Below are 27391 nucleotides of genomic sequence, written 5' to 3'. Positions count from 1 at the left end.
CAATGAACCCATGAACACTACCTCACTATTTGGTCTAATTTCTCTTTTATATTGTAACTAGATTTTATTATGTATTTCAAAACCTTAAATTTCACTACATACACCAGTGATAGTAAACCTGATTCTGGACTTCTGTCTGTGCAGAAGATCTGAAGGTTTGTTTGCTGCAAGAAATTTAGTGAAGGGCGATTCTTCAAAAATGTTTGCTTGCAGGTTGTCAGTTGGCTTGGCAAATATTGGAAGGGTGTACTGGACTTGATGCAACTTAGGGCACTGGTGGTATGCAATTTAACTTGCTGTTTAATAGTCCAAATCTTAATATTTAGGTTTTATAGCCTTAAACTACACGAAACATTCTCTGAAAATTCTTAGAATGAACTGTAGAACATTTTCGGTTCATTGGCAGAAATAGAATCCATGACAGTGACCATGAAGAAAATGTAATGGACCATGTTGCTTGACATAATCTTGTGTCTTTAACAGTGGCGATGAAGTATTCAGTTAGATTGAAACATCAGGAGTTTAGCAGCTTGGATTTTTACAGAAAACAAAAGTAAGCACTAGGTAGCAGCTGAAATCTTGGCAATATAGAATAATACTTCCATCTCAATGGAATTTTCTTGTACTTAATCTGAGGAATGAAAGCCAGATATCGATATCCAGCAGCCTTTTCTAGATGTACTGATTTGAAATTTAACTTTGAGTCTTCTAGCCTATACTTTGATTAATTTCACCTTTGCTACCAAAGGCATTCGGACAGCATTGGCCATCAGACATAGGAACAGAATTGGGACGTTCATCCCACCGAGTCTGAACTGCTATTTAATCATTGCTGATTAGTTATCCCTCTAAACCCCATTCTCTTAGCTTCCCCCTATAACCTGTGTCCTTACTAATCAAGAACTTCCACTTTAAATATAACCACAGCCATCTATGACAATGCATTACATTGATTCACCACAGTCTGGCTAAAGAAATTCCACCTCATCTTTGTTGTAAAGGGATGTTCTTGTATTCTGAGGCTGTGCCTTCTGGTCCTAGAGTCTTCACTATTTGAAACATTCTCCCTACATGTTATGTAGTATACTCATAATTTTTTTTAGAAACCTTTTTGACTTCCTACCTTGCCATACAAATGTGGTAATGTCATTGAAGTTGCTTAAAAATATTGCCTAGAATATTTAATATTGAAATTTTGTGTCCTGAAATTTGTTTTAATGGCAGGTGCTGGGTATTTGGTGTGTTGGGCAAGGAAGTGGGCTAGGATGTGCCTCTTGTGGTTGTATAGTTAGCCACCTTTGCTGTCTGCATTAAAGTATGTCAGATGCCACTTGTGCAATGTAGCTTGTAGAACTATGCCAAAAAAAAACTGGAAGAGAATTTTTTGGAGAGGAAGTAGTGTACGGGAACTTCAGAGTCTAGAAATAAATATTGACCAGGCAAGTGGCACCATATTCTGTGAACATGTTGGGCATGCTGTATGTGATGATGTTTGTGGGCTGCCCCAGCACATTGTTAGGTTGTGCTGGTTGTAAGCATAAATGATACATCTCACAGAATGTTTCAATGTCAGTGTGAGAAATAAATGAATCTGAAGAGCCACCGCCCTGTCAGGGCAGCCGCATCTGAAATACCCTGGCTGAAGTAAGGAAACAGATTTCACTTGGATATATCTCCTCTGTTCCAGCTTCCAATCCCAATAACTGGTTTGGAGCTGAACCAGTATTCCAGTTCTGAAGTAATTTGAATTCAGATGTTTTTAATAAGGGAACAGAATTTTTGGGTCACTTCAAAGTTAGGCATTCCTTTGACTGTTTTGTTTTAAATCACTGGTTAAGGGGCTGTGGAGAATAACAGGAATGAAAGCTAATGAAATGGAACCCTTAAAAAAAATTACAATTAAGATTCCAGTCAGCCAGAAAAGCAACCCAGGTTTTCAAGCATTTCATAATTGCCCACAATTTAGCCTGTACAGAATTGAGAGCATCAAGAGCATCAAGCTGTTAACTCAGTTGATGATTGTGTAAATGCCATTAAAATGACAGTTCTGTTACTTGACAGGAAATGATTAGAATGCTTTACTAGTTAGCTTTGATTGCTATACTTAAGGTCCCATGATCGGATGAATGCGGTTTGTATCGTAAATGTTTAATGATTTTGACTTCAAGTTGAAGAAACTCAAATTCTGCTTGTGGAATAGATATATTGGTTTGTTCAGATTGTCTGAAATATGGACTTACTTCAAGATTATTTCGCTGTGCAATCTATAATTAACTTGTTTAAAAAATCAAATGTTATTTCTCCCCTCAAGCAAATTGCATTGACCATGGATTTATACATCCATTGGCCACTTCAATAGGTACAAGAATGGAACTTGGTGTAAGTCTTGTGCTGCTGTAGCCCATCCACTTCAATGTTTGAAGTGCTGTGCATTCAGAGGTGCTCTTCTGCACACCACTGTTGTAATGTGTGGTTATCTGAGTTTCTGTCGGCTTCCTGTCAGCTTAGACCAGTCTGGCTATTCTCCTCTGACCTCTCTCATTAAAAAGGCATTCTCGTCCACAGAACTGCCAATATCTGGATGTTTTTCTTGTTCATTGCACCATTCTGTATTAAATTGAGAGACAATTATGCATGAAAATCCCAGAAGATCAGCAGTTTCTGAGATACTCAAACCACCCTGTCTAGCACCAATGGTCAAAGTCACAGATATCGCATTTCCTTCTCATTCTGATGTTTGGTCTGAACAACAACTGAACCTCTTAACCATGTCTGCGTGTTTTTATGCATTGAGTTGCTGCTACATGATTGGCTGATTAAACATTTGCATTGATGAGCAGGAGTATGTACCTAATAAAGTGGTCACTGAGAGTATTTAAAAGGACGTTGCATTTGCGGCATATGATTATTTTTGATTACCTGGGTTCCATTCTGCTACTGAGTGGTAAGCTTTCATTAAACTTTTTATTTTTGAAATTGTATTAAAATAAGTGCCACGTACTCAATTGCTTTGTCTTATACTTTTGTGTTTAACTCTGTGCTTTGCCCTTCTCCAGTCCTTCAGGCTGTACGTTTTGGGGAAAGAAGCCCTGGAGTCGTAAAAAGAAGATCCTGTGGCAGCTTGGCACGTTAGTTGGTGCTCCAGTTGGAATCGCACTCATTGCAGGGATTGCCATTCCAGCCATGATCATTGGGATTCCCGTATATGTTGGCAGGAAGGTACAGTTGATGTTTAAAAGTGCTCTGATATATGCTAATTTGGAATAAGGTACATTTTAGTTGCAATTATATTTTCCTGTTCTCAGTTAAAGTTACACTGATTCTTGGAATCCTCTAAATTCCTGAATTTTAAGTCATGGATGTGCAATTAACTTGGATAACTTGATAGAGGTCTTGAGAGGCATAGCTCAAGTGGATAGCCAAAGTGCTTTCTCCTAGGCCAGAAATTGTTACATGATGGACGTAAGCTAGTATAATTTGATAGAGATGTACAAAATGATAAGAGGCATAAATTGAGTGGATAGCCAGAGACATTTTGCAGGGTTGAAATGGCTAATACCAGGGGGTATAATTGGCACAACATAGTGGGCAGAAGGACCTGTACTGTGCTGTTATGTGCTATAATTTTAAGGTAATTGGAGAAAAGTTTAGAAGGGGATATCAGAGGCAAGTTTTCTACACAATATTGGATGTGTGGAATGTCCTGCCAAGGGTGGTGGTAGAAGAAGTTAGATAGGCATTTGGATGATAATAAAATGGCGGGAAGGGTTAGATCGATCTTAGAGTAGTTTAAAAGGTCAACACAACATTGTGTGCTGAAGGGCCTGTACTGTTGATGTAATGCTCTATATTCTACAACTATTAAATAACTAGAGACAACAATAAGGATTCTGAATGTTCTTAGAAACATAGAAAACCTACAGCACAATACAGGCCCTTTGGCCCACAAAGCTGTGCCGAACATGTCCTTACCTTAGAACTACCTTGGCTTTACCCATAGCCCTCTATTTTTCTAAGCTCCATGTAGCCATCCAGGAGTCTCTTAAAAGACCCTATCGTCTGTGTGTGATTAGATATTCTGTCCCATAGGTATGGCTGCTTCTTCAATGTTTAATGTAATTATTGGTAGATTTGATATTATTATTATTATTATGGGGGAAGATTTGAATCCAAGGATAGGAAGGATTTGGCTAGGGAGAAGAAAACCCAGTCATGTTCTTGAGGAGCAGAGGAAGTGGTTACAAAAATTATAAGATTCTTGTAGCTTTTTAAAAAGCATTCCAAACTCATTTTTGCAGTGAGTGAGATTTTCCATTGTTCCATATTCAGCTGATCTTACACTTTCAATTGCAGGAAATGTAGCACTGTCAGCAACTCAGAATTATTGCAACACTGACGAATGTTAAAATATGGCATAAAATTAACTATTTATATAGCTGTTAAAATATTCAAGGCTCATTCTAAATTTGAATAAAAATTAATAAATTAACTTTCTCCTTATTATTTCTCCTAGTTGACACTGCAGTGAAGCCTACCAAAATCTATATTTAAAAGTCTTGCCTTTAGTTTGCCTTAAGGAAGTGCCAGCGAAACATAGTAGCGATTAATTTTTACAGCTAGTATCCACAAAAAGAAAACTGTTGTGCATGTCTTTATTTGGCCTAGTCTGTTGGAAGTGCATTTCCAATAGAGTTTAGCAAATCATCAAAATGACCCTAATGTCTTCTATCAGCATGGATCCCTATTTATGAACCTTCAAGAACTCCCCCCCCCACCCCCCCCAATGGTTTTAATGCTCCTTGCGATGAACTGGGAAGTTCTATAAGAATACAAAGTTTGAAGTTTTATGGTGTAAGCTTTGGGGTTCTAAACAACAAGCAGGGCTGCATTGTCCTCAACAAACCATACACATCCATTGTATTCTCAGTGGCCACTTTATTAGGTGCACATATGCAGGCTCGTTCATGCAAGTATCTAATCAGCCAGTTGTGTGGCAGCAAATCAAACATGCTGACATGGTCAAGAGGTTCAGTTGTTGTTCAGACCAAACATCAGAATGGGGAGCAAATGTGATCTAAGTGATATTGACTGTGGAATGATTGCTGGTGCCAAACGGAGTGGTTTGAGTATCTCAGAAACTGCTGATCTCATGGGATTTTCATGCACTCCAGCCTCTAGAGTTCACGGGGTGGTGCGAGCAGCAGAAGAAAATCCAGTGAACAACAGTTCTGTGGACGAAAGTACTTTGTTAATGAGAAAGGGCAGGGGAGAATGGCAAGATTGGTTCAGGAGGACAGGAAGTTGACTGTAACTCAAATAACCATGCATTACGACAGTGGTGTGCAGAAGAGCATAACACACGTCGAACCTTGAAGTGGATAGGTTACAGCAGCAGACCACGAGCATGCCCTCAGTGACCACTGTATTTGGTATCTCCTGTACACATGTAGGCTGACATGTTACTTTTCTGCTTGAGATTCAGTTTAATGAGAACTTCATCTTCTGACTGTGAGCCACCTGGATACGTAATAGTTGTCATCACGTTCAAATTGGTGCATTGATGAGCTCTAAATGACTACCTCTGTGGATCAAGAATCTGAGTTCCAAATCTCCAGTGTCTCTCAGAAGCAATGACAATGTATTGTGAAACTGTTTCATACAATACTTCAAAATACAATTTAACTTTTGAATTCCCTGGGTGTAAAGGAAATTAGAATTAACAAGTATTACCAACAGGTATTTAAAAAATGTAATTCTATACATCTCAGGAATCTTCCACAGACAACATGTGAAGTAATTTGTTAGTGTAGTATTCCTAATTTCTTCCTTTGTCAAAGATGGAGACTGAAGCATTTCCAAAAAGTGCATAGTTAACTGTAATTTAATGTAGCATCTGGCTGTAAGCAATTTTCCACTAGGAAAATCTGATATTGAATCCAGTAAATCTTTGGTTTAACTGGAATGTGCTGCTGGTAACATTATCAGATAAGGATGTCGTACCAATTGAGCTTAAGTTTTCCTTGTAGGTTGAGCTGTTCGAACAAATATTTGGAATGATGGAAAAGACAGGCATCTTGAATGGCGCTGAGGTTGAATTTTATGCCTTTTATTCTTAAGTGTGAGTGAGCAACACAGATAATAGGATATTTGGCAGTTTAAGAAACCGTTTACAATGCTTTTTTTCAGTTTGGGGCGATTGTGGAAGTGAGAGAGGATGTGGCAGAGTTTTCTTTTGACAGACCAGTGAATTTTAAACAGGATTGTTACTGTTACTCACCTTGTGAGATTGCTATCAAGACTAGCAGTAACTGCTAAAGAGCAGCTGGGTCAGCTGTTTTAGAGGACATTTGAAAGGGTGCCATGTTAGTGGGTCTGGAGTGGCAAGTAAGCCCAGACCAGGGTAGCGATATGATCTTTCCTTCCTGAACGATGCTCGTAGGTCAGGCAAACTGGTAGTTGGGGTTTATGGTCATTTCTAATGACTTTTTTAAAATTCCAGATAAATACCACAACCATGTTGGGATTTGAGTTCTGTTCTCTTGAATGCTATGCCAGGATTATTTGCTGCTGCATCACTGCTGTGCATCATTTTGCCCTTAGCTGGTAATAATTTGCTTAAGAATCAGAAGAAATAATTATGCTTGTATAACTAAAGTTGTGCGGCAAAACTTGGGAAATCATAAAATTAGGCCATTGGCCTATTGCATCTGCTCTGAAGTACAATCATGGCTGATTTATTATCTGTCTTAAACCCATTCTCCTGCCCTCTTTCCATAACCTTTGATGGCCTGACTAATCAAGAACCTATCAACATCTGCTTTAAATGTACTAAATGACCTGGCCTCCACAGGCATCGGTGGCAATGAATTCCACAGATTCCCCACCCAGCTAAACAAATTCCTCCTCCTCTCTGTTCTAAACAGGCGTCCTCTTATTCTGAGGCTGTACTGTTTGGTCCTAAGATTCCTCCATTGTAGGAAACAACTTCTCCACATCCACTCACCCTAGGCCTTTCAATATTCGATGGGTTTCATTGAAATCTCCCTTCATTCTTCTGAACCCCAGTGATTACAGGTCTGGAGCCATCAAATGCTTTTTGTCCATTAACCCTTATAAAGAGTATGCACATCTCTGAGGTATTTATTGAGGGTGTGTTACGAATGTCATCAAGCTGGAGAAGGTGTACAAGACTATAGGAATACATACAAAATGCTGGAGGAACTCAGCAGGCCAGGCAGCATCTATGGGGGGAGAAAAGTACAGTGGTCACTTCAGACTGAAACCCTTCAGGACTTTTTGTGATTTTAAGGTCTTTGAAATTTCATATTGTATTTTTTCCATAGATGCTGCCTGACCTGCTGAGTTCTTCCAGCATTTTGTGTGTATTGCTTCGATTTCCAGCAGCTGCAGATTTTCTCTTGTTTGTGACAAGACTAGAAGGCTTGAGTTATAGGGAGAGGCAGACCAGGCTGGATCTTTGTTCCTGTGGTCATAGGTGACCCCACTGAAGTTTATAAGTTCAAGAAGTGTGGATGAGGAGAAATGTTATGTTTTTTTCCCCCCGGGTTTGGGGAGTCCAAAACTGCTGGCAAGGATACAAGAGGGTAGAGATTTAAAAGATCTGTGAGGTAGTTTATTCTCATGAAGCATAGTAAGTGGAATGAGCTGCATGGACCAGTTGGGCAGAAGGGCCAGTTTCTGTGCTATATTACTTTATAACTCTGTGCTTACTTATTATGTATGAGAAATGTCCCTGTTGGTAATGTATTTTCTTTGAAGGGGTTGTGTATAGGGCAGAAAAATTGAAAACAAATCCCCATTTCCATTCTTAGTGTTTTTTATGATTTAAAATCTTTGAAATTTCATATTGTGTAACCCTTGCTGTCAATCAGTTGTTGCCTACATTCCCAGTCAGAATAACCTTTGAAGAAGAACTACAGCACTAAAAAACTATGCATAGTCGCGTCAGGCAGCAGTAGTGGAGAGCAGAAAATTGTTTTTTTGGCAATTATTTTCTGGTTTAGAAGTCTCCATCTCACTTTGGTTTATCTCACTTGGGCTTTCCCCCTCACACAAGCCACCTTAATGGATATAAAAGCACTTTAGCAGGACCAGTATTACTGAAGATAAAACATTATCTTCATTCTGAGTTTACAGCCATCTGCAGAAAAAGTGGCAGACGGTTGTAAACTCAGCCAGCTCCATCATGGGCTCACAACACGACTGAGAAGGGTTCCGGCCCGAAACGTTGACCGATTGTTTCCACGGATGCTGCCCGACCTGCTGAGTTCCTCCAGCGTGTTGTGAGTGTTGCTTTGACCCCAGCATCTGCAGAGTATTTTGTGTTTCCATCATGGGCTGCCCACCACCATCATAGCCTCCCCACAACTGAGGACATCTTCAACAGGCAACGCCTATGATTAAGGACTTCCATCAGACAGGACATGCTCTCTTATTACTAATGTCAGAGAGGAGATACAGGAACTTGAAGATGCAAACTCAATATTTTACAAACAGCTTCCTACCCTTCACCATCAGATTTCTGAATAGACAATGTTCGCTACCTCACTTTTTTGCTCTCTTTTTGCACTACTTTAATTTTTAATATATACTGTATTTCTTGTAACATAGTATTTTTATGTACTACACTACTATCTCAAAACAAATTTCATGCCCTACTGTATGTCAGTGATAATAAATCTGATTCTAACATTAGTATAGTAATGTATTACTGAAGGTAAAATATTAGCCATCACCCGCCTGTCTGCCTTTTTAAGGAAATGACCTTTTAAAAAAAATTTGCTTGCATGTGACCTTAAAAAGGTGCACTTAGGATAGTGAAGGCCATGTTCACTTGCACGTGGCCTTCAGTGTTGCTTAGTGCATTATTGGTACTTACCATTTTTAAGAGGATTAACTTGGCTTCAAGCTCATGATCAGTTTATTTCATCAGTTATACCCGCAAGTAGAAAATTTAGATGTGGAGAACGTGACAGCAGTATTCACACTGCAGATGAAGTTTACAAATTGGATAGAAAGTGTAACGTTGACGATATTTGAATGTGTATGTTAATCCAGGGAATAAAAATCAACCAGACCTCCTGTTTTTCCTTCCCCAAAATAAACTGTTGCAGTAGGAGAAAAAAATACAGGGAGAATAAAATGGGTCCTGCTAGTCATGGAAATGTTATGCAATTTTATGTGGCTCTCAGCCTAGTTCAATATTTTGTGTGCCGCTGTGCTGTCTGACATTTCTTTTGCAACATTTAGTTTGCCCTTTAGTTTCTGCTTAAAATCAGTTGTATGATGTTTAGTTGTTGTATGTTGTGATTGAGATTTGTTGTATGTTGTTATGAACACTTAGATTCATTTGTTAGTGGGAGGGGACGATAAATGACGAAATAGAGAATAGTGGAGTGTAAGTTGCCACAAAAAGTAATGCAATTTTTTTTAGAAAGTATGTGTGGTAATTTGATTGCCTAATCAGTTTGAATTATATTAATATCAATGGCATCAAAAGAAAGAACCTTTTATGCCTACGTGGTAATTGAACTTACAATTTCTCTTTTTTTAAAAAAAACTTGTCTACCAGTTGAGAATTTCCTGTTTTGGGAATTAAGTTTTTACGGAGCAGGCACGGGGTCTCGAGTTGAATAAAGATTCCTGTAAATTGCAACATTTACTGATTGTGTCAGAGCAAGATAAAGCCTCCAGCATTTAAAAAAGAACTCTGCTCTTCGTTTGGATAATTTAAAAGAGAAATGTACTAGTGTTGTTACAGCTGCTGAAAAGGCATTTTTTTCCCACTTTGTTAGAACCAAGACTGTATAATTCCTTTGGAATCAATTTTAAATGGGACCATGCAAAGATTTTTTGTTTAATCAAATATCAAAAGTACTTGAATCCTCTAGATGTAAAAGTGCATGCATGTACTGAAATTTATAATAAATCAGAATTTCCATTGGGCAGTAAGACATAGCAGAAATGGACCATTTGGCCCATCCAGTCTATTCTGCCATTCCATCATGGTTGATTTATTATCTTTCTCAAACCCATTCTCAGCCTTCTCCCAGTAACCTTTGACACCCTGACTATTCAAGAACCTATGTACCACTGCTTTAAATATAACCCATGAATTGGCCTTCACAGCATCTGTGGCATTGAGTTCCGTGGATTCACCACTGCCTGGCTAAAAATCCTCCTCATCTCTGTTCTAAAGGGATGTCTTTCTATTCTGAGGATAGGCCCTCTGGTCGTAGATTTCCTCACTATAGGAAATGTCCTCTCCATGTCCACTCTATCTGGGCCTTTCAATATTTGATAGACTTCAATGAGATGCCCCCTCATTCTTTTAAACACCAGCGAGTACAGGCCCAGAGCCATCTAGCTGTTAATCTTTTCATTCCGGGATCTTTTCTCCTGAAACTCCCAAGTGTTTTAAGTGTATTTTTAAAGTGTTCAAAACTACAGTTGTGAAAATTGCACGTTATACTGGTTCCTGTGAATGCTTATTGCTAAGTGCCCACATGGGCTTCTAATTCTTTACTTCTAGTCTCTGTTTAAGACTCTCCTTAAAATCTGTGCTTGAGCAAGTGCTTAGTTTCTTCTAATTTTGCCAGCTGACATGACATCTATTTGATTATGTGCCTGTGCAGAGTTGTGTGATCTTGCATATGAACTATAAAGGAATTATCTTTAGTCATCAGCCTCATTCTTTGATTTCCCCCCAAACCAGCTGCATTTCTAAAGTATTTGGTGTTGTAATATAGCCCAAGGTATTCCATAGCAGTATAACTGAAGAAAAAAATTCCCCTATACACAGTTCTTCCTTTAGTTTGGAACATGGTGATAACAAAAGAAAGCTGTCAAACACCTGTTTAAAGATTTTGTTGTTTTCTAGATACATAATCGCTACGAGGGAAAGGACATTTCAAAGCACAAACGGAACTTGGCAATCACTGGAGGTGTAACATTGTCAGTCATTGTTTCGCCTGTTGTTGCTGCAGTAACTGTTGGTAAGAAAAGTTTAACATTGGAGATTTTTATCTAACAATATTGGATAAAAGCTGGGTATGTTAGTAGCTGTGTTTGCTACTTGTAAATAAGACGAGCAAAATTAGGCCATTTAGCCCACCGTGTCTGTTCCACCATTCCATTTTATTATTTTGGACTAAATTAGAGCAGAATGGAAAATGTCACAATGCAGCATCTTTGAATGACCAGGATTGCCCTAGTGTGCAGTTCTAATCTGTGCATTTTGTACTCCACTGTTTATCAGTGTAATTTTGAAACTTCATTGGTGTACAAAATTTTAATTTGTTAAAAGATGTTCATTATTCTGGTCATGGCTTTGCTTCCCTCAGATTGACTGCCATTTATTGGAAAGCTAGGCTGGCTGTGTTTGTTAGAATAGTAAATTACTTGGGTATTTTTTTTAACAAATCTTTAGTTGTCTCTGCCATGGCGAGGGTGCGGAGGGTAAAAGGAGCAATTGATATACCTCTGTGCCTGTGCTCGCTGGAGTTGAGAAGAATGAAGGCCTGGATAGAGTGGACGTGCTGAGGATGTTTCCAGTGGTGGGGCGGGGGGGTGGAGTCTGGGAGCAGGGCGCACCACCTCGGCCTAGAAGGGTGTCCCTTCAGAACAGAGATGAGGGAGAATTTTAGTCAGGGGGTGAATCTGGTGTTCATTGCCACAGATGGGCGTGGAGGTCAAATCGTTAAGTTTATTTAAAACGGAGGTTGATAGTTTCTTGATTAGTAAGGACGTCAAAGGTTATGGGGAGAAGGCAGGACAATGAGGTTAAGAGGGATAATAAATCAGCCATAATGGAATGGTAGAGCTACTTGATGGGTTGAATAACCTAATTCTGCTCCTATATCCTATGGTTTCATGATTTTACTTACAGAGAACATTTTTTCCTTTGATTAAAGTATATTTTTAAATCTTAAAATGTTAGATTCTAAGATATGGAGCTGGAAGAAAGCATTTGCACAGAAATGAACACTTGTGTTTTTTTTTCCTTCTCTGCTGCTGGCTTTGAGTGCCCATGTCTTTGTCAGTAAAACATCAATAGTGAATAACTTAGTGAAATGCAGTGGTATGACTTAGCTCATCCTCATTTGCCATGTTCATAGTAATAAAAAAGAAAAGACCTAATGTGTTCATACAAAAAAAGGAGTGTTTTGGCTTTAAAAGAATGTGTTGCACCCAGTTGTCTGATTTTTGAAGTACATTTCTATGCCTCAGTTGCTCTGCAAAACTGCTGCCATATCAAGGCAGCCATGAATGCTTGTATCAGTGCTAATGTTCTGGATTTCTACTTTGCAAAATGTATGCATGCACTGAGCACCGTTTGCTCGGTTTGTCTCAAAAGGTGGGCTTCCCTGGTGGCCACCCATTTTAACTCCACTTCTCATTCCCATTCTGACATGTCGGTCCTTGGGCTCCTGTACTGTCATGATGGGGCGATGCTCAGGTGGAGAAGCAACACCTCGTAATCTGTCTGGGCAGCCTCCAGCCTGACAGCATGCACATCAAGCAACACACATCAAAATTGCTGGTGAACGCAGCAGGCACATCAATTTCTCTAACTTGTAATTTCTCCCTTCTGCCCCCTTCCTTTTTTTTTTAAACCTTATTTCCACCTGCACCTTTGTTCTTTTGGCATTTTTGTTTTAACCACCATTGTGAAAGGGATGACCATGTTCCACCAAGGGTTGGTATTGGTTAACAGTCTAGATGGGCATTTTGAACACCAAGTGGATAATTATTAAAGCGTTTGTGTATAATTAGCATTTATTGCTGACATGGAGTTACTTACTGAACAACATCTTGTGTTCCATCTGGGGAGCCTCGGACCTGATGGCATGAACATCAATTTTTGGTAATATCTTCCCCCTCTCCCTTCTCTCTTTTTCTATTCCCCATTCTGACACCCTTCTTACTCCTCCTCCTCCACAACTGCCTATCACCTTTCTCTGGTGCCCCTCTTCCTTCTCTTTCTCCCATGGACCACTCTCCTCTCTTAACTGATACCATTTTCAGCCCTTTACCTCTTCCATCTGTCATCTCCCAGCTTCTCACTTCATTCCCACCTTTCCCCTCACCTGGTGTCACCTATCATTTGCCAATTTGTACTCCTTCTCCTCCCCGCCCCCCACTTATTCCGCTTCTTCCTTCCTTTCCAGTCCTGATGAAGGGTCTCGATCTGAAATGTTGACTGTTTGTGCCTCTCCATAGATGCTGCCTGACTTGCTGAGTTCCTCCAGCATCTTGTGCCTGTTGCTGTGTATTTCCAGCATCTGTAGAATCTCAAACAACAGGAATTCTGCAGATGCTGGAAATTCAAGCAACACACATAGAAGTTGCTGGTGAACGCAGCAGGCCGGGCAGCATCTCTAGGAAGAGGTGCAGTCGACGTTTCAGGCCCAGACCCTTCGTCAGGACTAACTGAAGGAGTTACTCATTCTTCCTTCAGTTAGTCCAGACGAAGGGTCTCGGCCTGAAACGTCGACTGCACCTCTTCCTAGAGATGCTGCCTGGCCTGCTGCGTTCACCAGCAACTTTTATGTGTGTTGTTATCTGTAGAATCTCTTGTGGTTATGTCTGCACAAAAGTCCACCTCTTGCTGAATGTTAATTGGAATATCTAGCAATAGATGTTCGCCAGATCACCAGGGGTGCAGCTCTGAGATCCGCAAATTGCCATTTAGTCCACCCCATTATCTGAGAAGTTGGAAACAAGCTGTTAATATTAATTCCAAAATGGGTTGATTTGGGTGAAGGGAATAGGGTGATCGATAGCCTTTGAGCGAATTGCCATAGTGGAATCTCTTGGCTGCTTAGCTCTCCCCACTGTGTGAGAGAGGGAGGGATGATATCATATTCACCAGATAGTGATGAGGGACTGAAGGATCTGAGTGATTTGCCAACATATGAAAAAGGTTCTGCTATTTTCCAGCAGTGGTCCACATCCTTCCACCACAGGAGATCTGCAAATCAGTGCTCAGTGTCGTGCTTCCCTCCCTGGTTTGTCCAAGAGCAGTCATCTAGGAGCTGCTTCCACAATAGCCTAAGGTGCAATACACACAGAGTGTTGAAGTGACTCAGAAGGTCAGGCAGTATCTAAGGAGGGGAATAAGGGTCAACTTTTTGGGCGTAGTCTCTTCGTCAGGGCTCAACCTGAAATGTCAGCTGTTTATTCCTCTCCGTTGAATACCTACGTCATTTTGTGTGTGTGTTTTTCTCTGGAGTTCCAGCGTCTGCAGAATCTCTTGTTTATAATCTGAGGAGCAATTTATCATTGGGTAGCTTTAGTGAAGGGTGTTGTACTATGTTCCAGCAATACACAGTATAAGGAAGAACATCATTTCTCTGTTTTGACTTGGTACCAATTTCCATTAGCTCTCGTTTCTCAGCATCTATTGTTTCAAGTCTTTAGTCTTCTCATGAACCAAGCATCCATAGATTTCAGTGGTGGGGAATTCCTAGTCCTCAGATAAATTCCTTATAAATCGACATTAGCAATATATGTTGGAATTTTCAGCCAAGACCAGTTAACAGGTCACTCTTCCTTTCTGCTGATGTTGGACGTTTTGCTCATTGGATCCTTTGTACTGATCAGAATTCAACATCTCTAAAGGTCTATACTGGGCTCAACATATTGATACAATTATGAAGCATGCCAGAGATTAGATTTCATTAGAAGTTTGTGCAGATTTGGAATGTCTCCAAAGACTTGAACAAATTTCTACAGATGTACTGTGGAGAGCATTCGACATAGGTCTGGTAGGTGCCACTGCACTGGATCGGAAAAAGCTACAGAGGGTTGTAAACTCAGCCGCTCCATTATAGGTAGTAGCCTCCCCAGCGTCGGGAGTATCTTAATATGCGATGCCTCAAGATGGTGACATCCATCATAAAGGGCCTCAACATCTAGGACATGTCCACTTCTCCTTACTACCATCAGGGAGAAGGTACAGTTGACGAATCTGCAATATGAGTTGTCTGAAAGCATTCTAAACTATCACAGAGTGGTATACTGTACTGAGTTTTGACCCTGTTACATATGGTCAAAGTGGCCAAGGTGGTGGTCAAAATGAAGACTATTGGCTAATTTTTTTTCTGTATTTTTTTTGCTGTTAAAATCCTAAATGTTCTGTAAATTTGCATTGGTGTTAGGTTGTCAACCAACAGTTTCAGAGTGTGGTGTGTCTGTGGCTGCTTTGTGTCTGAACGTACTTCATATTGTGCAGCTGTTGATGCTTTTGCCTAGTTGACATTGATTAGAAACGAAAGTGGAACTCAAAAGAATGACTGTTGAGAGGTGTTAGAAATGTTAGTGCATTTTGGGTCTCTAATAGAAAGTCAGATTTTAATATAATCTGTTTGTAAGTGGGGTATTTGCAAATAACAAAAGCCTGGTCATTAACAAAACTAGCACTCAGGGCATAGGCCAGTTATAGCACAAAATAATGAAGAATTAGAAACATGAGAATCTGTAGATGCCGGAAGTCCAGGGCAACACACACAGAATGGTGAAGGGGCACAGCAGGTCAGGCAGCATCAATGGAAAGGAATAAAGGGCCGAAACCATTCATGACGAATTGTTGACTCTTTTCATATCCCTTCCATAGATGCTGCCTGACCTGTTGCATTTTGTGTGTTATTAATGAAGTATCAGTCGTCTTCAATCATCTGGTTTAGCAGTAGGAAATGGTGGCTTACCCACATGGACTGGCCTGTCTTGACTTAAGGCTTATTTGCTGTTACCAAAGTGATGGGCCAGATTATTTTTATTTTTATTAACTCTGGTATCTCTATTAAATTAATGTGAAAGAGCAGTGTGAATCCATGTAGTGCAGCACATAAAAATCCTACCGCTAACAGTTACAGACATTGTGTGTTTTGTAGTTGTTAAGTAACTTTCTTTTTGTATTCTGTCTTCACAGGCATTGGAGTACCCATTATGTTAGCATATGTTTATGGAGTGGTTCCTATTTCCCTCTGCCGTAGTGGTGGCTGTGGTGTTTCTGCTGGCACTGGAAAGGGTGTGCGGATAGAGTTTGATGATGAGAATGATAATGCAGGCAGAGGAAATACAGCATTAGGTAAGCAAATTGATTTTACCCCTTCTCATGTATCCAGCTGCCTTCAGTAGGCCCGAAATGTCTACTGTTAATCCCCAATATAGATGCTGTTGGGTTCCTCCAGCATTTTGGGTGTGTTACTCTGGACTGCTAGCATCTACTGAATCTCTTGTGTTCAGTATGCTTAATTGCTCTGTTTAAAACACATTTTCATTGCTTTAAGAAATGATTGGGCAACATCTTAAATTTCATTTTGAGAACAATATCTGCTTTCGTAACTGAACATGGTTAGTTGGTTATGGGGCGAGGGCAGGTGAATGGGTTTGAGAGTGATAACAAATCAACCCTGATGGGATGGCAGATCAGACTTGATGAGCTTAATGGCCAAATTCTGCTCCTATGTTTATGGTCATTCACCTTGGAATTGTTTCTTTCTACTGGCCATCTTGCCTCTCCACTCTCAATCCTGGTCCAAGTTTCAAACCAACATGATGACAGTTTGTTTCTTCCCATAGATGCATGACCATCTGAGTTTCTCCAGCACATTGTTTATTAGACCATATTAGAATTAGGCTATTTGCCCCATCGACACTGCTCCATCATTCCATTATGGCTGATTTATTATCCTTCTTTACCCCTTTCTCCTGACTTCTCATAACCTTCGATGCCCTAACTGATCAAAATACTATCAAACTCTGCTTTAAAATATACCTAATGACTTGTCCTCCACAGCTACCTGTGGCAATGAATTCCACAGATTCACCATGCTGTAGCCAAAGAAATTCTCCTCACCTTTATTCCAAAGGGATGTTCTTCTATTCTAAGGCTCTGTCCTCTGGTCACTTTTCTTTTCTTTCTTTTTAAATCTTTTTATTGAATAAGTATACAAAAGGGTAAGCCATATAGGCACTAATACACTGTTAGAATATAATAAAATTACAGGAGATATTAATACAGATAAAGAAAGATACAAACAATGTAATTTAAACATAACATAATAAGGTAACATAATAGTATACTAATTTATATATATATATATATATAGAAAAGGAAAAAAAAAACCAAAAAAAACCCACCATGCAACAAAACTAAAAGCAAAGCAATGGGCTAACTTGGAACCAAGTAGAGTTAAAGAACTTAAAATCACGTCCTCAAACCCGACCTCCATTAAAAACAGTAAAAAAAAACAAGAAGGGAATATAAATATGGAGCCAAAAAGAGAAGAAAAAAAAATTACATTAAATGAAAATATTGAATAAAAGATCTCCAGGTCTGTTCAAATTTAAGTGAGGAATCATAGAGATTGCTTCTAATTTTCTCCAAATTCAAGCATAATATCATCTGAGAAAACCAAAAAAAGGTGGTTGGAGCATTAAGCTCTTTCCAATGTTGTAAGATACATCTTTTCGCCATTAAAGTAAGAAATGCAATCATTCTACGGGCTGAAGGAGAAAGATTATTGGAAATTTTAGGTAATCCAAAGATAGCAGTAATAGGGTGAGGAGAGATATCTATATTCAATACCTTTGAGATAATATTAAAAATGTCTCTCCAAAAAGTTTCCAGAGTAGGACAAGACCAAAACATATGAGTTAAAGAGGCTATCTGCCCCGGACATCTATCACAAAAAGGATTAATATGAGAATAAAAACGAGCTAATTTATCTTTGGACATATGTGCTCTATGAACAACTTTAAATTGAATTAGGGAATGTTTAGCACAGATAGAGGAAGTATTGACTAATTGACTAAAATCTACCCCCAGTCATCCACAGAAATGATAGAACCCGATTCCTGTTCCCAATCTACCCTAATCTTATCAAATGGAGTTTTCCTAAATTTCGTAATAATATTATAAATCATAGCCGATGCACCTTTCTGACATGGATTAAGGTTAATTATAGTATCTAAAATATATGTAGGAGGAAGCATTGGAAAGGAAGAAAGTATAGTACTTAGGAAATTTCTAACTTGTAGATATCTAAAAAAATGTATTCTTGATAAGTTATATTTATTAGATAATTGTTCAAAAGACATAAGGGAACCATCTAAAAATAAATCCAAAAACCGTGAAATACCCTTAGTCTTCCAAATTTGAAAAGCACGATCTGTGAAAGAGGGAGGAAAAAATATGTTACCTAAAATGGGAATCGCTAACCCAAATTGGTTAAGATCAAAAAATTTTCTGAATTGAAACCAAATACGTAAGGTATATTTAACTATCGGGTTAGAGACCTGTTTGAGGCGTTTCAAATCAAAAGGAAGAGAGGAACCTAAAATAGAGCCAAGTGTATAGCCCTGAACAGATTGTAATTCCTATGCTACCCATTTAGGAATGGATAGTATATCCTGGTCAAGTAACCAAAATTTCATATGTCTAATATTAATTGCCCAATAATAGAATCTAAAGTTAGGTAATGCTAAACCTCCATCTGTCTTAGCTTTCTGTAAATGTATTTTACCCAGTCTTGGGTTTTTATTTTGCCAAATAAATGAAGAAATTTTTGAGTCAACTTTATCAAAAAAAGATTTTGGAACAGAAATCGGTAATGCCTGAAATATATATAAAAATTTTGGCAGAAAAAACATCTTAACTGCATTAATACGACCAATCAAAGTTAAATATAATGGAAACCATTTAGATGAAAGTTGAATAATATGGTCAATTAAGGGTAAGGTCACTTTTGAAAACATCCCCTCCATGTCCACTCTAGGCCTTTCTGAATTTTGACTACATTATATTTAGATTTGCAATTCTTGTTTTGCATAGGTTGTTCTTCTAATTTTCCAGTGCAGGGTACAAGTGCACTCACCAAGTTGTAGGCATGTTTTCATCATCTGAAATGTATGTTAGAAATAAAGCTCCATCGGTTCAGAGTTATAATTGCTAACAAGTGAAGTGTCGTGCTGCTGCTTGTCCACCTAGATACGACGTTTGTGGTGGAAGCTCGCAACAACCCCAGTATTGGAGAAGGAAGTGTCGGGGGTTTAACAGGCAGTTTGAGTGCAAGTGGCAGTCACATGGACAGAATCGGGGTAATACGAGACAACTTGAGTGAAACAGCGAGCACCATGGCATTAGCTGGAGCGAGTATCACTGGGAGCCTTTCTGGGAGCGCGATGGTTAACTGTTTCAATAGGTAAGCCTTCCAGGTTTCTTTTCCATATGCTCTTTTAAGCAAGTCTTTTAATAATGGAAACTTTTGCCATTTAAAGGTGGCTCGGGAGGGTGGCGGATAGCACATGACTTTATAGCAGGGGTTTGATTCCCACCACTGTCTGTAAGATGCTTGTATGCGTTGACTTTGGGTGCTCCAGTTTCCTCCCACAAGATGTATACATTAGGGTTAGTGAGTTGTGGGCATGCTATGATGGCGTGGGAAACGTAGCCTAGTACAATCCCAGCTGATGTGATGGAAACAATGTGTTTCACTGTATATTTCAATGTACGTGTGACCAATAAAGCAAATCTTTCTTTACATGGGGTTAACAACATGGAAGGGAAGAGAACACGACTACATGCAAATAAATCAGTCCACCTGTTGTCTAGAACAGTGGTCCCCAACCACCAGGCCACAAGGAAACGATAGGAGTTGGCAATAGGAAACGATATGAGTCAGCTGCACCTTTCCTCATTCCCTGTCACGCCCACTGTTGAACTTGAACATAGGGTTGCCAACTGTCCCCTATTAGCCAGGACATCCCATATTGGCTAAATTGGTTTGCCCCATACGGGACCGCCCTTGCCCCGTATTTCCCCCGCTAAGGTAGTGTTCCTATGAAACCGTTCATAAGCTGACTGATATGGGAGAAATTTTTGAGTGTTCCCAGACTCAAAAAAATAACCTACCAAATCATACCAAATAACACATAAAACCTCAAATAACACTAACATATAGTAAAAGCAGGAATAATATGATAAATATACAGCCTATATAAAGTAGAAATAATGTATGTACAGTGTAGTTTCACTTAACAAAATCGAAGATTAAGCAAAACCGATTTGTAGAAAAAAATCGTCATGTATGCGCACATCACGCATGCGCACACAGGTGCCCGCACAAGGCTTCATGGTCATGGTAGTCTTTCTCGGGATAAACACAAATGTCCTGTATTTGACTGCTACTTTTGTCCCTTATTTGGGAGTGAGAAAGTTGGCAACCCTACTTGAACAACCACCCCCAGTCGGCTGGTCCGCAAGAATATTGTCAATATTCAACCGGTCCGCGGTGCAAAAAAGGGTTGGGGACACCTGGTCTAGAACCACTGAATGCTATGGTGCAGGGGCAGGTCACTTAGTTACCAACTTGTGTGAATCCCATGGTAGTCTGATCCAATGCTTCCTGTCAAATCACATGCCGTTAAATAACTTGAAAAGTAAAAATACTAACTTCTGAGCTATCTTAGCAATGTATTGTGATAGTTTCATATTCTGACCATTTTGTGGGAGCAGACTAAAAATAAATTGATGACAACACTATCTTTAATAAGTGTAATTTTGATTAATTCTGTCATGCATAACCTTCACAGCTGCAGTTTACAAAGTTACTGCTGCTCTATTCCCCTATTTGTCCAACTTGAGGGATCTATGCTGCGCAAGTGGATAGGGTGATTAAGATGGAATATGGTGTGTAGTCCTTCAGTAGTCGAGGTATTGAGGAGAAGAGCACCAGCGTAATGTTGCAACTCTATGAAACCCCAGTTAGACCACACTTGGAATATTGTGTTCGGTTCTGGGAACCTAATTACAGGAAGATCATGGAAGCCTTAGAGAAGGTGCAGGAGAGACTTACCAGGATGTTTCTGCCTGGATTAAAGAGCATGTCTTATGAGGATAGGTTGAGCAAGCCAGGGTTTTTCTCTTGGAGTGAGGGAGGGTGAGAGGTGACTTAATAGAGGTGTACAAAATGATAAGAGGCAGAAATAGAGCTGATAGCCAGAGCAGAAATGGCTAAAAATGCAGGGTTATGTAGAAGGGAAGGGTTAGATTGATCTTACAGTAGGTTAAAAGGTCAGTGTAACATCATGGGCCGCAGGGTCTGTATTATGCTGTAATGTTTTATGTTCTATTAATATCTAATTGAAGTTACTATTCCATTTTAGGAAATGTATAAAGGTAAAAAAAAATGTAAAGTTCAAGACCACTGAAATACGGTTTTCATTCATACTAAATGATTTTGAAGCTGTCATCTTGTAACAGATGTGTTCTAAGCAAACTGTTCTTCCCTCCTCTAACTTGTGTTGTTATTCCAATTTATTGTAGGTTAGAAGTGCAGGCAGATATCCAGAAGGAGCAATATAGTCTCAGTGGTGAGTCAGGCACGGTCAGTATTGGGACAATCAGTGACAATGCCAGCACGAGGGCCATGGCCGGATCGATTATCAATTCCTACAACCCACAGGACAGGTCTGTTACTTCACTGACATCCTTAACAAGCCATGGTGTGATATTTAAAATGTTTAAATTATTGACTGGAAAATACAATAAATTTTTTAAAGAATCTCTTTAAAGAAAGAAATTAGCCATTTCCCATTTGCTTTCAGAAGTTCTTTGACAGTGTCTCACTGTTCACAATACTAATGCTGAAATGAAATGAATGTGAATTTGTAGGAGTCCCTCTTAATCTCAGATCTAATTAATGTATTGTGCACCTAATTATTTACCTTTTACAAAACACTTTCAAGGACTCTTCAACTCATGTTCTCAATATTATTTATTTATTATGTATTATGCAAAAGGTTTTGTCTTTTGCACATTGGTTGTTTGTCCATTTTTGTTTATAGAAACATAGAAAACCTACAGCACAATACAGGGCCTTCGGCCCACAAAGCTGTGCTGAACATGTCCTTACTTAGAACTGCCTAGGCTTACCCACAGCCCTCTATTTTTCTAAGTTCCATGTACCTATCCAGGAGTCCCTTAAAAGACCCGATTGTTTCAGCCTCCACCGCCGCTGACGGCAGCCCATTCCACACTCACCACTCTCTGTTTTTTAAAAAAAAACTTACCCCTGACATCTCCTCTGTACCTGCTTCCAAGCACCTTAAAACTGTGCCCTCTCGTGGTAGCCATTTCAGCCCTGGGAAAAAGCCTCTGACTATCCACACAATCAATGCCTCTCATCATCTTATACACCTCTATCAGGTCACCTCTCATCCTCTGCTGCACCAAGGAAAAAAGGCCGAATTCACTCAACCTATTATCATAAGGCATGCTCCCCAATCCAGGCAACATCCTTGTAAATCTCCTCTGCACCCTTTCTATGGTTTCCACATCCTTCCTGTTGTGAGGCGCCCAGAACTGAGCACAGTACTCCAAGTGGGGTCTGTGTAGTTTTTCATTCTATTATTTCTTTGTGAATGTCCACAAGAAAATGAAACTCAGGATAGTATACAGTGACATATATGTCATTGTCATTTGATAATGAATTTACTCTGACTTTGAAAGCAGTCACTTCAGTACAGGATTTTGGCAGCTGAATTCTACTCTGTGGGCTTGGTGAGCCTTGTGGCTAGTTCAAAAGTGCTGATATTGAGTTGAGAAATGTAGGTGAAATGTGCGTTTCAACCTTCCACAGTGTGAAAACAGTGGAAGTTGCATCACAGACTAGTTGCAAATGATACAGCCAGCTGTGGTCTTGCACGTACTGACATTTATAAAATACTTCTGAGTATAATCCTTAAATTGCTGGCCTTGCCGCTTTCCATTATGTTAGTCATTTTTTTTTTAAAAAAGTTAAGGCTCATCAAAATGAAGTTCTATACTTTGAAACTGAAATCATAAACACAAGAGATTCTGCGGATGTTGCAATTCAAAGCAAACATACAAACTGCTGGAGGAACTCAGCAGGTCAGGCAGGATCTGCTGATAGATGCTAACTGACTTGCTGAGTTCCACCAGCATTTTGTGTGTGATGCTCTGAAAAAAGCAGCTTTTGTAACTTTGGGGTGATAGGATTGACACACAAAGGGACCTGACCAGGGCAGCTCCAGACTCAAAATTCTCTCGTATGGAATCTCCTTTTCTTTTAATTTTTGGATATATTTTTGTCCCACTGCTAATGTTGGCTTCAGTTTCATAGTTGAACCACTACTCTTTTTTGAAACTTTATACTTTTCCAGAGAGGAAATATCTGCATTTCTAACACTTTTGGTAAATACAGAACCAGTCTAATAGCAATAAGTTGTAGTCTGACTATCCATGTGGAACTACAATATCTTTCCATTCTGAATAAGGCTTATGAGAAATAACCTGGGGTACATTTTAAATGCAATAGATTTAGAGGCAATATTTCCTCTAGTGGGGGAGTCTAGGACCAGAGGGCACGACCTCAGAATACAAGGACATCCCTTTAGAGCAAAGATAAGGAATTTCTTTTGCCAGAGAGTGGTCAATCTGTGGAATTCATTGCCACAGACAGCTGTGTAGATTAAGTCATTGGGTATATTTAAACTGGAGTTTGATAGGTTCTTGACTAATAAGGGCACCAAAGTTTATGGTGAGAAGGTAGGAGAATGAGGTTGAGGGGGATAACAAATCAGCCATGATGGAATGGCTCTATCTAATGGTCTTATGATATTCAATTTGTAACTGTAAAGGAAAGCATATTTCTGTGGGCTTGCTGGTATTAAATTGAGCCCTGCAGTTATGTCAAGTATAGAAAGTTTTTGAACATCTATAATAGTGAAGTCCTTCTTGTAAATATCCAAAGGGGAGGAACATTTCTGGTTTGCCTAAAAACATTAACAGAGTAAGTCCTGATGAAGTATCTCGGCCTGAAACGTCAACTATTTGTTCCCCTCCATAGACGCTGCCTGACCAGTTGAGTTCCTTCAGTATTTTGTGTATTGTTGCTCTGGATTTCCAGCATCTGCAGAATCTCTTCTGTTTTATTGAAAGAACCAAATTCAGTGGGGATATCCATGTTATTTCTGATTGTCCTAATTATCTGAAGCGTTTTTAAGTGGCCTGTTAGAGGACTGGTTTTTAAGCTTGTAAAATATCATGCTTTGCAGTATTCATTATTGTAAATCAGTCAATTCAGTTGATCTGTTTTTCAAAGTGCATGTGAACTACTTATTTTGAAGGCTGCATGTTAATATACTGTTACATTCCTGTTACCAGCTGTTTTTAGTTCATGGAATATGGATTGTACTTGGCAAGATAAGCTTTAATTGGTCATACCAAATTATCCTTTAATATCTTTGTCACAAAGCAAAAGAATTCAAAGATCTTCCATCAGTGACATTAAATTGAAGACGCCAGTACACGTCAGGGAGTTCAGAATGTTGCTGATTGCAGGGCCATCATGTAATTATTTTGCTTTTCATATGAACTTTCAAATGGATACTTGCAGTTCTCTTGCTTCCTATTTAACCATGAGTGTAGAGTTCTCCATAAGACCAAAGGAGCAGAATCAGGCCATTCCCCCATTGAATCTGTACTGCCATTCCATCATTCCCTCTCATCCTCATTCTCCTGCCTTCACCCTGTAACCTTTGACACCCTTACTAATCAAGAACCTATTAAACTCTGCTTTAAATATACCCAATGACTTGGCCTCCACAGCTGTCTGTGGCAATGAATACCACCTAGTCACCACCCTCTGGCTAAAGAAATACTTCCTCGTCTCTGTTCTAAAAGGACATCTTTCTGTTCTGAGACTGTGCCCTTTGGTTGTAGACTTCCCCACCATAGGTGACGACCTCTCCACGTCCACTCTATATCTCGACCTTTCGATATTCAGTGAGAATTCCCCCCTCATTCATGTAAACTCCAGCGAGTACAGGGCCAGAACCATCAAATGCTCTTCATACATTAACCCTTTCTCTAATTAATGTGCTCTGTTGGAATATTTTTAGATATCACTAACATTAAATCTGTATTTCTTGATTTCCATATAGGGAAGGAAACAGTCTGGAAGTGCAAGTTGACATTGAGTCAAAGCCTGCAAAGTTGAGGCACAACAGTGGAAGCAGTGGTGTGGATGACAGTAGTCGCAATGTAGTCATTTTAACTTCAGCCCCTCCCCTGGATAATCGAAGCAATGCCTCCAAATGGTCTAAAGAAACAACAACTAAAAAGTGCAAAGGAAAATTACAGAAAAGAGGCAGTATGAAGATAAATGAAACTCGTGAAGAGATGGATGCACAGTTATTAGAACAAAGAAGCACTAATTCGAGCGAATTTGATTCTCCATCACTTAGCGACAGTATTCCATCTGTAGCAGACTCTCACTCCAGCCATTTCTCAGAATTTAGCGGATCTGATATGGAGAGCATGAAAACATCTTGTAGCCACGGTTCAAGTGATTATCATAGTCGTTTCTCAGCAGTCAGTCCCCTTCCTGAGGTGGAGAATGATCGTTTGGAGACATGCCCATTACAGGGTGGTCTGGCATCTGTTGCAAATGGACCAAGTGCTGAAATCTTGCAGCTGAACCTTATTGCAGAGGAGAATGGTGCTGTAACTTCCGAGTCCAATAATGCCAATGAGGAAACAGAAAATGTAACCAATAATAATCAGCAACAGACTAGTGCAATTCATTCAGAAATTTAATCTTTCACTGCTGCAGTTTGTATCATAAATGGCACTAATCAGTTCTGCTAACAGTTATATGCTGATTAATATAAAAGAAAACTAATAACTGATTGAAACTGGTGCTTATTAATCAACAAGATCATGGATTTTGAAGGTCAAAAGGTGTAGGTGTTAGGGTTAAGTGTTGTTACTGATCTGCTCCCAGCTAACCAGTTCAATTTCTAAAGGTTGGGAGAAGAGTTGCATCTATCAGACAGTAACATTGGCCGAGAAGGTGACGTGTGAAGCATATGTAGCTGAACTTGGAGACATCTCAAAATGCAAGCAGAAATCAGTTGACAGTTGTTCAAAAAACTGTGTTCTTGACTGTGGCTATTCTATGATTGAAGATTGACTGACCCATTCTCCTTCACTGTTTCCTGGTGCCTTTTGGAAAATACATTTAATACCTGCTTTATTTGAGGATATGTTTATACTTCTCAAAAAAAAAATGCTTTGACCACAGTATACCACAGAAGAATGCTAACAAAATGGATGAAAATTGTGAATAATGAATAAATGATCTTAAGATATAACCCTTTATTAGCCTACCAAAGACAATACTCAGGCTTTAGAAACTATTTTGCGTAACTATTTTAACTGGTTCCTTGTTCTGAAAAAGGAAGTATTCATAGTGGATGATTGCTGCTAATGCAGTTTGTTACAGATTGAAAGCACAGTGCAGAATTTTGCACATTGCTTTGAAGCATTAAAGAGAGGTAAAGACCATAGCCTTTTCCTCCTGGATGGACCGAGACACTAATAAAACTCAAAGGCAATCTCGGCTAAAAGATGCACTGTTGAATTTCACTTAAATGCAAAATCAATTTCTTATATGAAAGTATGTTTTGTGCATTATACAGTGTGTATTTGGTTTATGTTGCCATGTTGATAATTGAAATTTTATCCTTAAGAATAAAAAACAAGTTGCAATCTTTTAAAATTTTCTTTAAGCTTTAGAACACTAGTGCCAGTTACAATATGTTGCATATGCTTGGTTTGGTATTTATACATTTGTTTGCAAGCTGGTTTGCCTAACAGGGTGACTGTAAGAAGCATATCTAAAAATAAATTCAATTAAAATCAAACGTTGAGTATTCTTATAATGTGCAAAAGTTTGGTTTAATTAAAATAGTAAATGCACAGGTTAGATTATGGGTTAAGGGTGAAAGGTGAAGTGTTTAAGGGGAACATGAGGGGTAACTTCACTCAAGGCGGTGAGAAAATGGAACGAGCTGCCAGCAGAAGTGGTAGATGCAGGTTTGCTTGTAGTAATTAAGAGAAATTTGGATAGGCACGTGGATGGGAGAGAGATGGAGGGCCATTGTCTAGGTGCAGGACGATGGGACTAAGCAGATCAATATTTCAGCATGGACTAGATGGGCCAAAGGGCCTGTTTCTGTGCTGTAGTGTTCTATGACTACACCTAATTTAAAAGTAGTTATGACTGCCTATTCCTTCCTGCTAACTTGGTTATGCACCTCAGCCATACAGACTGGGAAAATGCCAGGGTTCCTTTGTCTGAACAAAGAAAACTTTCTGGTGTCAATGACTGGGTTAGAAAGGAAAATCTATCAGGGTTACTGCCTTAGTTATTTTAGCACTCCTGGCAGGAATATAACTCTAAAAGTCTGATGAGGATAAGAACTGACTTTTCTCCTCAAATTACTCACTGTAATTTGATGAGCAAATTAGGATGATTGTACAGCTTAAACTATGTAG

The 27391-nt window shown here is 39.3% G+C and overlaps 1 protein-coding gene across 3 annotated transcripts in view; it reads left to right on the top strand.

Moving 5' to 3' along the window:
* The window catches only part of rnf19a (ring finger protein 19A, RBR E3 ubiquitin protein ligase), an 85343-nt gene extending 58496 nt beyond the window's left edge, over positions 1 to 26847 (top strand). For 2 of the 3 annotated variants that reach the window (XM_063055267.1, XM_063055283.1), the window contains 6 exons: positions 3057 to 3219; positions 10901 to 11015; positions 15953 to 16111; positions 19016 to 19229; positions 21353 to 21496; positions 24994 to 26847. In XM_063055267.1, coding sequence (XP_062911337.1) covers positions 3057 to 3219; positions 10901 to 11015; positions 15953 to 16111; positions 19016 to 19229; positions 21353 to 21496; positions 24994 to 25648 — 1450 coding nt within the window. In that variant the 3' untranslated portion in view covers positions 25649 to 26847. The remainder of the gene's footprint in view (positions 1 to 3056; positions 3220 to 10900; positions 11016 to 15952; positions 16112 to 19015; positions 19230 to 21352; positions 21497 to 24993) is intronic. The other variant, XM_063055274.1, reaches the window with a different exon arrangement.
* Positions 26848 to 27391: the final 544 nt, after the last annotated feature.

This window comes from Mobula hypostoma, chromosome 1 (genome assembly GCF_963921235.1).
Source record: "Mobula hypostoma chromosome 1, sMobHyp1.1, whole genome shotgun sequence".
NCBI classification, from domain to species: Eukaryota; Metazoa; Chordata; class Chondrichthyes; order Myliobatiformes; family Myliobatidae; genus Mobula; species Mobula hypostoma.
This window is presented reverse-complemented; position numbering and strand designations above follow the sequence as displayed.